The sequence below is a fragment of the Schistocerca nitens genome, chromosome 1 (assembly GCF_023898315.1).
Source record: "Schistocerca nitens isolate TAMUIC-IGC-003100 chromosome 1, iqSchNite1.1, whole genome shotgun sequence".
Classification (NCBI taxonomy): Eukaryota; Metazoa; Arthropoda; class Insecta; order Orthoptera; family Acrididae; genus Schistocerca; species Schistocerca nitens.
In genome coordinates this window covers 396,465,116-396,480,393 of record NC_064614.1, presented here as the reverse complement: position 1 = coordinate 396,480,393, position 15,278 = coordinate 396,465,116, and the positions used below count along the sequence as shown (strand labels likewise).

At 42.5% G+C, this 15,278-nt stretch overlaps 1 protein-coding gene across 2 annotated transcripts in view; it reads left to right on the top strand.

The window, feature by feature from the left end:
* Positions 1 to 15,278, top strand: part of LOC126249490 (mitochondrial Rho GTPase) — a 201,755-nt gene that overhangs the window by 97,026 nt on the left and 89,451 nt on the right. For both annotated transcript variants that reach the window (XM_049951145.1, XM_049951152.1), the window contains exons 6-8: positions 9,055 to 9,096; positions 9,197 to 9,362; positions 9,516 to 9,636. In XM_049951145.1, the coding sequence (XP_049807102.1) occupies positions 9,055 to 9,096; positions 9,197 to 9,362; positions 9,516 to 9,636 (329 nt within the window). The remainder of the gene's footprint in view (positions 1 to 9,054; positions 9,097 to 9,196; positions 9,363 to 9,515; positions 9,637 to 15,278) is intronic.

Here is a 15,278-nt window from a genome sequence, read left to right as displayed (position 1 = left end):
GACTGCTGGCCTTGCGTGCAGGGTGCAAGCTGAGCTTGCTATTTGCAGCATTGTTCCCAGAGTTGATCAGGGTCCTATGGTTTGGAGCCAAGTGGAGGGTCTCAACCAAAGGCTTCGTCTACTCTGTGACAGTCTTGGCTGCAGATTCCTAGATCTTTGTTTCTGTGTGGGTATTTGTAGGGCTCTCCTCGATAGGCCAGGGATGCACTACACAAAGGAAGCAGCTACTCTCACAGCAGAGTATTTGTGGAGTGCATATGAGGGTTTTTTAGACTAGGTAGTTTGGGATGCCCTGATGAACACTTGTCAGTCAGTACGCAGCATGGTAAGTCAGATGGCATTCAGAGTAAAGACACTTCAACTGTAAAAATTTTGTCAGTAAACTGTTGAAATATTAATAATAAAGTTCCCAGATTTAGTGTCCTTGAGGAAAGTTCTTATGCTCAGATTATTCTTGGCACTGAGAGCCGGCTGAAACTTGAAATGAAAGGCTCTGAGATATTTAGCAAGTTGTGGAATGTGTATTGGAAAGAAAGATTAGAGGCCATAGGAAGGGGAGCATTCATTGCAGTTGACAAAATATTGTCTCTATTGAGATCAAAGTTGAGTGTGACAGTGAAGTTATTAGGTCATGTATAACAGGTGTAGATTATGTTTTCACTGACCACCTGACTCCACTGTTACAGTTATATAGTCATTCAAAGAAAGTCAGCGGTCAGCAACATGGAAGTACCAGATCATCCAACACCAGTTGGAGGCGACTTTAACCTGTGGAATGTAGACTGGGAAGTCTGTGGATTCATTACGGTGTTATAGAATGACAGTCATGTGAAATACTTTTGAACACATTTTCTGAAAACTGTCTTGAGCAGCTGCACCAAATCCAAATATCTTAGGTCTTGTAGATACTTATAGGCCGGACCATATCGGCAATGTCAATATATAAATGGGGATTAGTGATTGTGATGTCATTATAGCAACTATGGTTATGAAACTTAACAAATTAGTCAAGAAAGCTAGGAGAGTGCTTCTGCTAGATAGAGCAGGTAAGCAGTTGTTAGCATCTCACTTAGACAGTGAATTGACATCACTTAGTTCCAGGAAGCTGAACGTAGAGGAATTATGGGCAAAATTTAAGCTGATTGTAAATTGTGATCTGGGGGCAGTACATGCCTAGTAAATGGGTAAAGGCTGGAAAAGGCCCACCACGGTTTAATAATGAAATTCGAAAGATGCTGAGGAAGCAGAGGTTGTTGCACTCTTGGTTCAAAAGAGTGTGTACAAAAGATGACAAGCAAAAGTTAGTAGAGGCTCATGCGTGTATGAAAAAATTTATGCACAACGCATACAATAACTACCACTGTCACTCATTAGCAAAGGATCTGGCAGAGAACCAGAGTAAAGTTTGGTCCTATGTAAAATCACTAAGTGGGTATGAGGCTTCCATTCAGCTCTTGTCTGGTCTGGTGTGATAGTTAAAGACAGCAAAACAAAAGGCTAAGTTTTAAATTTCACGTTCAAGAAATCATTCACACAGGAGAATCATACAAACATACCATCATTTGACCATCGGTCAGACTCCCTTATGGATGACATGGTAATAAGAATCCCTGGCATAGATAAACAACTGAAAATTTGAAAGCAAATAAATCACCAGGTCCAGATGGATCCCAATTCAGTTTTACGATGAGTACTCTACAGCCTTGGCTCCTTACCTAACTTACATTTATCGTGAATCTCTCACCCAGTACAAAGTTCCAAGTGACTGGAAAAAAAGCATAGGTGACTTGAGTGTATAAGAAGTGTAAAAGACTGGACCTGCAAAATTACAGTCCACTATCCCTAACTCATGTTTGCTGCAGAATCCTCGAACATATTCTCAGTTTGAATACAATAAACTTTCTTGAGACTGAGAAGCTCCTGTTCACAAATCAGCATGGTTTTAGAAAGCATCACTCGTGCGAAACTCAGCTTCCCGCTTTTCTCACATGGTATACTGTGGACTATGGATGAAGGGCAACAGGCAGATTCCATATTTCTAGATTTCCAGAAAGTATTTGACACGGTGCCCCATTGCAGGCTGTTAACTAAGGCAATTGGCTCAAAGGCTTCTTAAGTAATTGAACCCGGTATGTTGTCCTTGACGGCGAATGTTCATCGGAGACAAGGGTATTGTCAGAGGTGTCCCAGGGAAATACGATGGGACTGTTGTTGTTCTCTGTATACATAAAGTATTTGACGGACAGGGTGGGCAGCAGTCCGCAGTTGTTTGTTGATGATGCTGTTGTGCACTGTAATGTTTCGACATTGAGTGACTGTAGGAAGATACGAGATGACTTAGACAAAATTTACAGTTGGTGTGATAAATGGCAGCTAACTCTAAATATGGAAAAATGTAAGTTAATGCAGATGTGTAGGAAGAACAAACCTTTAATAATCAGTCTCTATTATTAGTGTCCTGCTTGACACAGTCAAGTCTTTTAAATATCTGGACATAATGAGCAGAACGATATGAAGTGGAACAAGCATGTGAGAGCTGTGATAGAGGAGACAAATGACCGACTTCGGTTTATTGGGAGAATTGTTGGAAAAAGTGGTTCATCTGTAAAGGAGATCACATATAGGATGCTGCTGTGACCTATTCTTGAGTACTGCTCAAGTGTTTAGGGTCTGTACCTGGTCAGATTGGTGGAAAACATTGAAGCAGTTCAGAGGCAGGTGCTAGATTTGTCAGTGGTAGGTTCAGACAACACATAAGTGTTACAGAGATGCTTCGAGAATTCAGATGAGAATCCCTGGAGGAAAGGTGATGTTCATTTTTGACAAGCACTATTGAGAAAATTTAGAGAACCAGCATTTGAAGTGGCTGCCTTACGATTCTACTGTCGTCAACCTATATTGTGCATATGGACCATGATGATAAGATTCAAGAAATTAGGTCTTGTACAGTGGCATATAGACAGTCATTTTTCCCTAACTCATTTGCAGGTGGAACAGGAAATGGAATCGCTAGTAGTGGTACAGGGTACTGTCCACGACGTGCTGTACAGTGTCTTGTAAAGTACCTATGTAGATGCAGATGTAGAAAATGCCTGTAATAGAAACATAGTGACATAATGTGTGATCAGCCTTGGTCCCATCAGCTTGCTTTCAAGGTACAGGATCATGCATCCTGGGAGGAAGAGTGGCAGGAAGAGAGGGTTGATTAGGTTACAATTATTGTAGCTGACTTTCTGGCTGTGGCTTAGTTCTCTCTTGCAGCTACTATGGTGAGGTGAACTCATCCTATATAAATTGTTTGCCATATTGTTCAAGGTTTGTCTGAGGACTTGCTATTTATTTCTTTATTTTGGGAGATGACCTTAAGTCTCTAAGCTGTTCAGGAACTTTTAAAATTTCTTTTGAAATTCTTGTCTCACTATAACCCCTCTTTCCCCTCTTCCCCCACCACCCAAGCCTTCTAATTATAATTATCTGAACTCATCAAAACAATTCCTTTGAATATCCATTTTATAGTTCTTTACTGTACTATCTTTCTCTAGAATGTTTTACCCCTCTTTTTTTACTACTACAATTTCCATTGAATTAATCTATAATGATTACATTATAATCTTGTATATGCTTTAATTACCATGTTCCCTTGTGCCCCATTCCACAATACAACAGCAGTCATCATCCTGAAAATGGAGTACAAGCAAGATACACACCAGGGTAGCTGCAGAATTGTCCATGTCTGTCTAAGTGCTCAACTTCGGTAACATGTGTCATTTCTACCCTCATTAGCAAGTGGTTTCACCCAGTCTTTTCAGTAGCAGCTAACAAAGCATTGTCCATATCTCTGCCCTAAGCTCCCCGACAAATATTCTGTGTGCACAGTGGCTTTGTTTTCTGATCTTCCAGCTGTTTGCGGAACTTTGAGAAGGTGAACCATGCTAGTGAGAAAAACTTCCAGCAGTGGGTAGCATCTCATGTTTGTTATTAAGATATAATTAGGTAACTATGGGACTAGTATCCATATTTGCTGTGCACCCTGAGATTATAAACTTGATACAGTTCACCATTCACCCTTCGGTGAGGATGAACTGGACAGGCCAGGTACTGTGGAAAACACTGTCATGTCAAGGACTAAGTTAATGCCAGAGGCTTCAAGTGTACAGTGAAGTGATAAAAAGTCATGGGATACCTCTTAATATTCTGTCAGACCCCCTCTTGCAGGGCGTAGTGCAGCAACTGGACGTGCCATGGACTTGACAAGTCGTTGAAGTACCTTGCAGAAATACTGAGCCATGCTGTTGCTATAGGTGTCCATAATTGCAAAAGTGTAGCTGGTGCAGGATTTTGTGCACAATCTGACACCTCTCTATTATGTCCCATAAATGTTCAATGGGATTCATGTCTGGCAGCATGGGTAGTCAAATCATTTACTTGAATTGTCCAGAACATTCTTCAAAACAATCGTGAATAGTTGCGACCCAATGACATGGCGCATTGTCATCCCATCATTGTTTTGGAATATGAATGGCTGCAAATTGTCTCCGAGTAGCTGAACATAACCATTTCCAGCTTGCCCAGTGCCTTGTCGACAACTTGAGTCCGTAGCTTCGTGGGTTCTGCACGGCACTCAAAGTCTAGCATCAGCACCAACTGAAATCAGGACTCATCTGACCAGGCCACAGTTCTCCATTTGTTTAGGGTTCAACTGATATTCTGACGAGCCCAGGAGAGGCGCTGCAGGCAGCGTCATGCTGTTAGCAAAGGCACTTGTGTCGGTTGTTTGCTGCCATAGCTCATTAACACTAGTTTTCACTGTGCTGTCATAATAGATAAGTTCATGGTATTCCCACATTGATTTCTACAGTTATTTCATGCAGTGTTGCTTGTCTTTTGGCACCGACAACTCTACACAAACACTGCTGCTCTTGGTTGTTAAATAAAGGTCTTTGGCGCCTGTGTTGTCCGTGGTGGGAGGTAATGCCTGAAATGTGGTATTCTCAGTGCACTCTTGACGCTGTGGATCTTAGAGTATTGAATTCCCTAATGATTTCTGAAATGGAATGTCCCATGTATTTAGCTCCAGCTGCCTTTCTGCATTCAAAGCCAGTGGCTATAATCACGTCAGGAACCTTTTAACATGAATCATCCGAGTACAAATGACAGCTCCGCCAATGCACCTTGTGTGCTCAATTCTATCGCCATCTGTATATGTGCTTTTTGCTATCCCATGATTTTTATCACCTCGGTGTACAACAGCCTCTGCCACAGTGCTGCCACTGCGCAGGACAGCAAGCTAAAGCATGTGAACCATGTCTAACAAAGGTCTTTTCTAGCCGATGCCAGTGATCAATCAACCCTCAAAATCCTCGCATAATGGACACAGTCCACATCCTCTTCTCACCAAATACAACTATATAACAATACAAAAGAAAGTAGTAACCTGTATACAATCAGAAAGGTACAGTGAGACAGTTTTGGCAATATATTGGGCTACAAAACAAATGCTTCAGGCATTACAAGCTTCTTTACACAGAATACAAACTACAGACGATGAATATGGGAGAACAAAAATTAGCACTGGTGCCTTGTAGTTCACCATTCACAGTGATTAAACTCTTACAAGCAAGTCAAATGCAAGCCACTAGCTAAACACAGAGTACAACTGACTTTTCACAGTCAGGTGATAGAAAATTTGTATGACTCCTATGAGTGGCATTTATTTGTAAATGTTTGGATAAATCCATAATGTTTCCAAGCTAAAGACCAATATACTCTGTATGTAATCTGCTTTATCTGCATATGATAGAGGAAAGGAAATAAAGAGGAAGCTGCCTGATAGAGTTCTGCACAAAGCATAATTTAATCATTGCTAACACTTGGCTTAAGAATCACAAAAGAAGGTTGTATACGTTGAAGAGACCTGGAGACACCAGAAAGTTTCAGATTGTTTATAAAATGTTAAGACAGAGATATTGGAACCAGAAGCATTAGGTATTGATTGAACAGTGGAAAGGGATGCGATAAAGACAAGTTTTGTGATTTGTAAAGAGAAAATAGTGAATGCATCAGAGGATCAGATAGGTAAAAGGACAAGGTTATCCATGGATAACAGATATTGAATTTAGTTGATGAAAGGAGAAAATATAAAAATGCAGCAAATGAAACAGGGGAAAGGGAATACAAATGTCTAAAAAAATGATGTTATTAGGAAGTGCAAAATAGGTAAACAGGCATGGTTAGAGGGCAGATGTAGGGATTTAGAAGCCTATATCGGTAGGGGAAAGATAGATACTGCCTATAAGAAAATTAAAGAGACCTTCCGAGAAGAGAGAAGCAGCTGTTTGAATATTAAAGAGCTCAGATGGATAATCACTCCTAAGCAAAGAAGGGAAAGCTGAAATGTGGAAGGAGTATATAGAGAGTTTATACAAGGTAGATGAACTTGAAGGCAGTGTCATAGAACTGAAAGAGAGCATAGATGAGGATCAGAGGGGAGATATGATACTGCGAGAAGAATTTGGTAGAGCAGTTAAAGACCTAAGTCAAAACAATTCCCTGGGAGTAAATGACATTCAGTCAGAACTACTGATAGCCTTGGGAGAGCCAGCCATGGCAAAACTCTTTATCTGGTGTGCAAGTTGTATGAGACAAGCAAAATATCCTCAGACTTCAAGAATATAGTAATTCCAATTCCAAAGAAAGAAGGTACTGACAGATGTGAATATTACTGAACTACCAGTGTAATAAGTCATGTTCACAAAATACTAACACAAATACTTCACAGAAGAATGGGAAACTAGTAGGAGCCAATTTTGGGGAAAATATAGGAACACATAAGGCAATAGTGATCCTAAGACTTGTTTTAGAAGATAGGTTGAGGAAAGGCAAGCCTACATTCACAGCATTTATAGACTTAGAGAAAGCTTTTGTCAGTCTTGACTGAAATATTCCCTTTGAAATTCTGAAGGTAATAGGATAAAATACAGAGAGCAAATGGCTATGTACAACTTTTACAGAAACCAGATGGCAGTTAACAAGGATCAAGGGGCATGGAAGGGAAGCTGTGGTTGTGAGAGGAGTGAGACAGGGTTGTAGCGCATCTTCAATGTTATTCAATCTATACGTTGAGCAAATAGCAAAGGAAACCAAAGAAAAATTTGGTGTAGCAATTAAAGTTCAGGAAGAAGACTCTGTGGTAGACCATTTTCCTGTGTTAAACATATGTTTTAGGAGAGTTAGCATAAGTGATGAATGTTTTTCGTACTTTTTGTACTAACAGTTTAGCTATTTAATGATGGAAAATGCGTGTACACCTTTTAAGTAATAATAGAAAGGAAGTTTTTGAAGGCTTATTGTGGAAACCTTCTGAAAGTTGATGTACTTATGATCCCTTCTTTCTTCAAAAACAACTTAGATGTTCCGGAAATAAGAAGCATGAAAACTTCATTGGTGACTGGAATAGAAGTAGTGTGACATAACAATAACTCACAGAATTTTATAAAAACTGAGGAAATCTGGAACTAGATTATTTGCTTGGACCATGAGTCTTTCCATGGAAACACGTGAAGGGCTGTACAATAAAAAATAGTGGCAACTATCTTTAATAACTCGTTTGGGAAGAATAATGTGCTCAGAAATTATTAAAGGGTTTCTCAGACGCTTTAGAATGAGAGCTACATCAGGCATGAAATAGTTTCTTAACATCATCCTTGTGATTCATCTTAAACTGATTAAGTGTAAAATGAAGCTAACAAGTAAAAATATTTATTAGAGTTCAATATACTATAGAAATTAAATCTCTGAAATAACTGTATTGTGAGGAAAGGAAAGGAAATGTAAAGAAGATAGTAGTATGAAAAGGGGGGGGGGGGGAGATGGAACCTCGTTCTGGATGAGGTTCGGCCTTGCGAGTCCAACAAGCTACCTATTAACGCTAAAAGCAACAGCATGGTCATACAGAGTGTTTACTTACATCAAAATGATTCTCTCAGAAATAAATACATAAAGAGACCACTATCTCATTTGGATATTTACGAGAAAAAGTTGCAACAACATTTTACACATCCTTTCATTCTTTGGAACAGTGAAAAACAAATTTTCTGTAGTTTTGATAGCTGTATTTGTACAGTGTCATACTACTCACCATTTGTAACCCTTTATGCGAAATGTGAATTCCAGAATAACAAGATATCACTGTGAATGTCCTTTACGATACTGCAGGCAGGATCCAAACCAGTGATGTCACAGGCTTCACATGACTCAAATGGAGCATTTTAGCAAGTTTTCAAATAATTTGAATATCATTTCCATTTTGTTTTAAATACTGAAATTCATGAGGGGCAAAAACATGTCATAACCATAAAACAACATAACTGACCACTTAAGATGATTTCTGCAAAATGGTGAAAATACCCTATTCTGTCAGAGACAGCAAAGGACTTGGAAGAGCAGTTGGACAGTATCTTGGAAGTAGGATGTAAGATAAACATTAACAAAAGCAAAACAAGGATAATGGAATGTAGTCACATCTACCAACATTTAATAACAATGAAACCCGTACTAATGTCTTATGATGCAGGTGTCTTAACATTAATTCGGTTGCTAGTATTTGCTTAAAACAATTCATTCCTTTTTTAAAAAAGGGAAAGTAAGTTTCATCTCTCTCTTTTGGAAGGAGTTACTATCTTTTGTAAGGACTTAACTAATTTGAGGTGAAAGTCCCAGTTGCCCACTCCATTGGTTTTCAGAAATCTAAAAACTAAATTTCACTGTAGACTGAGATGCATTCCATTCAGTTTTGCCATTGGGGCACTTTGTCATGGATTGAACATTGGCTACTATTCAATTAACATTATGTAAATTGTGTCCAACAGTATATTCTCATATGTACATAATTTGCAACAAACATCTGTACAGTTAATATTTGTAAGTCTTCTCAAAACTGGAGGATGCACTGTCTTATACTTCTTTTTCTCTCTAAGCTATTTTTTTAAGTAGTCACCAAGAGAAGCTATTTGTGATGGCATAAACTTTATTTAATTGTGTATCTTTTCTTTGCAGCTCACAGAAGAATGTAAGGCAGCACTAACAAGAATTTTTAAGGTACATATTTCAAATAATTGGGTTTAACATTACATAAATTCAGGTAGCTTTCTGTTAATTTGGTGCTTTCATTTTTTAATGCTTAGTTCTTCAATCACAGATCTGTGACGTGGACAATGACGAGTTACTAAATGATGAGGAGCTGAATTTTTTCCAAAAACGGTGTTTCAATGCCCCATTGCAGCCACAGGCATTAGAAGATGTAAAATCTGTCTTAAGACGCAATTTATCAAATGGAGTTTCAGGAAATGCAATCACAAAAAATGGTAAATTTATGATATGTAAGATCTACTTAAGATAAATGAAATTCCATTTATGTGATATGCAGATACTCATTAAAAATATATATTTCATGTGCTAAGTATATCTTGATGTCCTTGAATACATTTTGTATAAAAAAAATTCTATCACTCTTTTAGGTTTTCTGTTTCTTCATTGCCTCTTTATTCAGAGGGGAAGAAATGAAACAACTTGGACTGTGCTACGCAAATTTGGATATAATGATAATCTTCAAATAGCGCAAGAATTCTTGCATCCACCGTAAGTTGATCACATTTTTTATGTCTTTTCCCCTTTCGTCCCCCTTGAGCAGCTCTACTTTTCCATTTTGAATCAGCACCCAAAACATCTAGCCCCCTCCCTCTCCCCCTCCCTCTCCCCCTCCCTCTCCCCCTCCCTCTCCCACTCCCCCTCCCTCCCCCTTCTCCCCCTCCCTCCCCCTCTCTCCCCCCTCCCTCCCCCTCCTCACTCTCCTCATCCCTCTCCCCCTCACTCTACCCCTCCCTCTCCCCCTCCCTCTCCCCCTCCCTCATCCCCTCCCTCTCCCCCTCCCCCCTTATGTCTTCCCCTCTCTCCCCCCCTGACGTATTCCCCTCCCTCTCCCCCTCCCTCTCCCACGCCTTACGTCTTCCCCTCCCTCTCCTCCTCCCTCTCATAATCACTTTGATATAAGGAAGATGATAAGAGACATTAAAGTCACATAGACATGTCACTTGGACTCTTAAGTGTTGTAGGATGGACCATGGATTGCAGCTCAGTGAGTTATTAATGTTCATTGGTTATCCATAGTTTTGCCTTTACAAATGTCTGCTTGTGTCTGCATATGTGCGGATGGATATGTGTGTGTGTGTGCGAGTGTATACCTGTCCTTTTTTTCCCCCAAAGGTAAGTCTTTCCGCTCCCGGGATTGGGATGACTCCTTACCCTCTCCCTTAAAACCCACATCCTTTCGTCTTTCCCTCTCCTTCCCTCTTTCCTGACGAAGCAACCGTTGGTTGCGAAAGCTTGAATTTTGTGTGTGTGTTTGTGTGTCTATCAACATGCCAACGCTTTCGTTTGGGAAGTTACAAAAGCATTGGTATGTTGATAGAGACAATAAACACACAAACACACACACAAATTTCAAGCTTTCGCAACCATAGGTTGCTTCATCAGGAAAGAGGGAAGGAGAGGGAAAGACGAAAGGATGTGGGTTTTAAGGGAGAGGGGAAGGAGTCATTCCAATCCCGGGAGTGGAAAGACTTACCTTAGGGGGAAAAAGGACAGGTATACACTCCCGCGTGCGCACACACACGCGCACACACACACACACATGCACACACACATACATGTAAGAGGGTTAGGTGGATGGCGGAAAGACGGAAAGACACTCTTCTTCATGAAATCCTCACCACTCCACCAAGAGTGCCATCCACCTAACCTTTGTAACCTCTTGGTTCATTCCTATGAAATCCCCAAACCACCATCCCTACCCTCTGGCTCCTACCCTTGTAACCGACCCCGGTGTAAGACCTGTCCAATGCACCCTCCCACCACCACCTACTCCAGTCCTGTAACCCGGAAGTTGTACACGATCAAAGGCAGACATGCCTACACTGTGAAGCGTTCTATGTGGGAATGACGAGCAGCAAACTGTCCATTCGCATGAATGGACACAGGCAGACAGTGTTTGTTGGTAATGAGGATCACCCTGTGGCTAAACGTGCCTTGGTGCACGGCAGCCACATCTTGGCACAGTGTTACACCGTCCGGGTTATCTGGATACTTCCCACTGACACCAAGCTACCAGAACTCCGATGGGAACTTGCCCTTCAATATGTTCTCTCCTCCCGTTACCCAACAGGCGTCAACCTCCGCTAATTTCAATTTGCCACCCCTCGTACCTCACCTGTCATTCAACAACATCTTTGCCTCTGTACATACGCCTCGATTGACATCTCTGCCCAACCTCTTTGCATATACATATGCCTGCCTGTGTCTGTATATGTGCAGATGGATATGTGTGTGTGTGTGTGTGTGTGTGTGTGTGTGTGCGTGCGTGCGTGCGTGCGTGCGTGCGTGCGTGCGTGTGCGCGAGTGTATACCTGTCCTTTTTTTCCCCCTAAGGTAAGTCTTTCCACTCCCGGGATTGGAATGACTCCTTAACCTCTCCCTTAAAACCCACATCCTTTCGTCTTTTCCTGTCCTTCCCTCTTTCCTGATGAGGCAACCCTGGGTTGCGAAAGCTTGAAATTTGTGTGTGTGTGTTGTGTGTTTTTTATTGTCTCCTATCAACATACCGATGCTTTCGTTTGGTAAGTTTTTCAATGATGTGACTTACCAAATGAAAGTGCTGGCAGGTCGACAGACACACAAACGAACACAAACATACACACAAAATTCAAGCTTTCGCAACAAACTGTTGCCTCATCAGGAAAGAGGGAAGGAGAGGGAAAGACGAAAGGATGTGGGTTTTAAGGGAGAGGGTAAGGAGTCATTCCAATCCCGGGAGCGGAAAGACTTACCTTAGGGGGAAAAAAGGACAGGTATACACTCGCGCACACACACACATATCCATCCACACATATACAGACACAAGCAGACATATTTAAAGTTTGGGCAGAGATGTCAGTCGAGGCGGAAGTGAAGAGGCAAAGATGATGTTGAATGACAGGTGAGGTATGAGTGGCGGCAACTTGAAATTAGCGGAGATTGAGGCCTGGTGGGTAACAGGAAGAGAGGATATATTGAAGAGCAAGTTCCCATCTCCGAAGTTCGGATATGTTGGTGTTGGTGGGAAGTATCCAGATAACCCGGACGGTGTAACACTGTGCCAAGATGTGCTGGCCGTGCACCAAGGCATGTTTAGCCACAGGGTGATCCTCATTACCAACAAACGCTGTCTGCCTGTGTCCATTCATGCGAATGGACAGTTTGTTGCTGGTCATTCCCACATAGAATGCATCACAGTGTAGGCAGGTCAGTTGGTAACTCATGTGGGTGCTTTCACACATGGCTCTGCCTTTGATCGTGTACACCCTCCGGGTTACAGGACTGGAGTAGGTGGTGGTGGGAGGGTGCATGGGACAGGTTTTACACCGGGGGCGGTTACAAGGGTAGGAGCCAGAGGGCAGGGAAGGTGGTTTGGGGATTTAATAGGGATGAACTAAGAGGTTACGAAGGTTAGGTGGACGGCGGAAAGACACTCTTGGTGGAGTGGGGAGGATTTCATGAAGGATGGATCTCATTTCAGGGCAGGATTTGAGGAAGTCGTATCCCTGCTGGAGAGCCACATTCAGAATCTGATCCAGTCCCGGAAAGTGGACTGGCTCTCCAGCAGGGATACGACTTCCTCAAATCCTGCCCTGAAATGAGATCCATCCTTCATGAAATCCTCCCCACTCCACCAAGAGTGTCTTTCCGCTGTCCACCTAACCTTCGTAACCTCTTAGTTCATCCCTATGAAATCCCCAAACCACCTTCCCTACCCTCTGGCTCCTACCCTTGTAACCGCCCCCGGTGTAAAACCTGTCCCATGCACCCTCCCACCACCACCTACTCCAGTCCTGTAACCCGGAGGGTGTACACGATCAAAGGCAGAGCCACGTGTGAAAGCACACACGTGATCTACCAACTGACCTGCCTACACTGTGATGCATTCTATGTGGGAATGACCAGCAACAAACTGTCCATTCGCATGAATGGACACAGGCAGACAGTGTTTGTTGGTAATGAGGATCACCCTGTGGCTAAACATGCCTTGGTGCACGGCCAGCACATCTTGGCACAGTGTTACACCGTCCGGGTTATCTGGATACTTCCCACCAACACCAACCTATCCGAACTCCGGAGATTGGAACTTGCTCTTCAATATATCCTCTCTTCCCGTTACCCACCAGGCCTCAATCTCCGCTAATTTCAAGTTGCCGCCACTCATACCTCACCTGTCATTCAACATCATCTTTGCCTCTTCACTTCCGCCTCGACTGACATCTCTGCCCAAACTTTAAATATGTCTGCTTGTGTCTGTATATGTGTGGATGGATATGTGTGTGTGTGTGTGCGAGTGTATACCTGTCCTTTTTTCCCCCTAAGGTAAGTCTTTCCGCTCCCGGGATTGGAATGACTCCTTACCCTCTCCCTTAAAACCCACATCCTTTCGTCTTTCCCTCTCCTTCCCTCTTTCCTGATGAGGCAACAGTTTGTTGCGAAAGCTTGAATTTTGTGTGTATGTTTGTGTTCGTTTGTGTTCGTTTGTGTGTCTGTCGACCTGCCAGCACTTTCATTTGGTAAGTCACATCATCTTTGTTTTTAGATATATTTTTCCTATGTGGAATTTTTCCCTCTATATATATATATATATATATATATATATATATATATATATATATATATATATATATATATATATATATAAACAAAGATGATTTGACTTACCGAACGAAAGCGCTGGCAGGTCGATAGAAACACAAACATAGACACAAAATTCAAGCTTTCACAACAAACGTTTGCTTCATCAGGAAAGAGGGAAGGAGAGGGAAAGATGAAAGGATGTGGGTTTTAAGGGAGAGGGTAAGGAGTCATTCCAATCCCGGCAGCGGAAAGAGTTACCTTGGGGGAAAAAAGGACGGGTATACACTCGCACACACACACACATCCATCCACACATATACAGACACAAGCAGACATATTTAAAAACAAAGAGTTTGGGCAGAGATGTCAGTCGAGGCAGAAGTGCAGAGGCAAAGATGTTGTTGAATGACAGGTGAGGTATGAGTGGCGGCAACTTTAAATTAGCGGAGATTGAGGCCTGGTGGATAACGGGAAGAGAGGGTATATTGAAGAACAAGTTCCCATCTCCGGAGTTCGGAAAGGTTGGTGTTAGTGGGAAGTATCCAGATAACCCGGACGGTGTAACACTGTGCCAAGATGTGCTGCCCGTGCACCAAGGCATGTTTAGCCACAGGGTGATCCTCATTACCAACAAACACTGTCTGCCTGTGTCCATTAATGCGAATGGACAGTTTGTTGCTGGTCATTCCCACATAGAATGCGTCACAGTGTAGGCAGGTCAGTTGGTAAATCACGTGGGTGCTTTCACATGTGGCTCTGCCTTTGATCGTGTACACCCTCCGGGTTACAGGACTGGAGTAGGTGGTGGTGGGAGGGTGCATGGGACAGGTTTTACACCGGGGGCGGTTACAAGGGTAGGAGCCAGAGGGTAGGGAAGGTGGTTTGGGGATTTCATAGGGATGAACTAAGAGGTTACGAAGGTTAGGTGGACGGCGGAAAGACACTCTTGGTGGAGTGCGGAGGATTTCATGAAGGTTGGATCTCATTTCAGGGCAGGATTTGAGGAAGTCGTATCCCTGCTGGAGTGCCACATTCAGAGTCTGATCCAGTCCCGGAAAGTATCCTGTCACAAGTGGGGCACTTTTGTGGTTCTTCTGTGGGAGGTTCTGGGTTTGAGAGGATGAGGAAGTGGCTCTGGTTATTTGCTTCTGTACCAGGTCGGGAGGGTAGTTGCGGGATGCGAAAGCTATTGTCAGGTTTTTGGTGTAATGGTTCAGGGATTCCGGACTGGAGCAGATTCGTTTGCCACGAAGACCTAGGCTGTAGGGAAGGGACCGTTTGATGTGGAATGGGTGGCAGCTGTCATAATGGGGGTACTGTTGCTTGTTGGTGGGTTTGATGTGGACGGACATGTGAAGCTGGCCATTGGACAGGTGGAGGTCAACATCAAGGAAAATGGCATGGGATTTGGAGTAGGACCAGGTGAATCTGATGGAACCAAAGGAGTTGAGGTTGGAGAGGAAATTCTGGAGTTCTTCTACACTGTGAGTCCAGATCATGAAGGTGTCATCAATAAATCTGTACCAAACTTTGGGTTGGCAGGCCTGGGTAACCAAGAAGGCTTCCTCTAA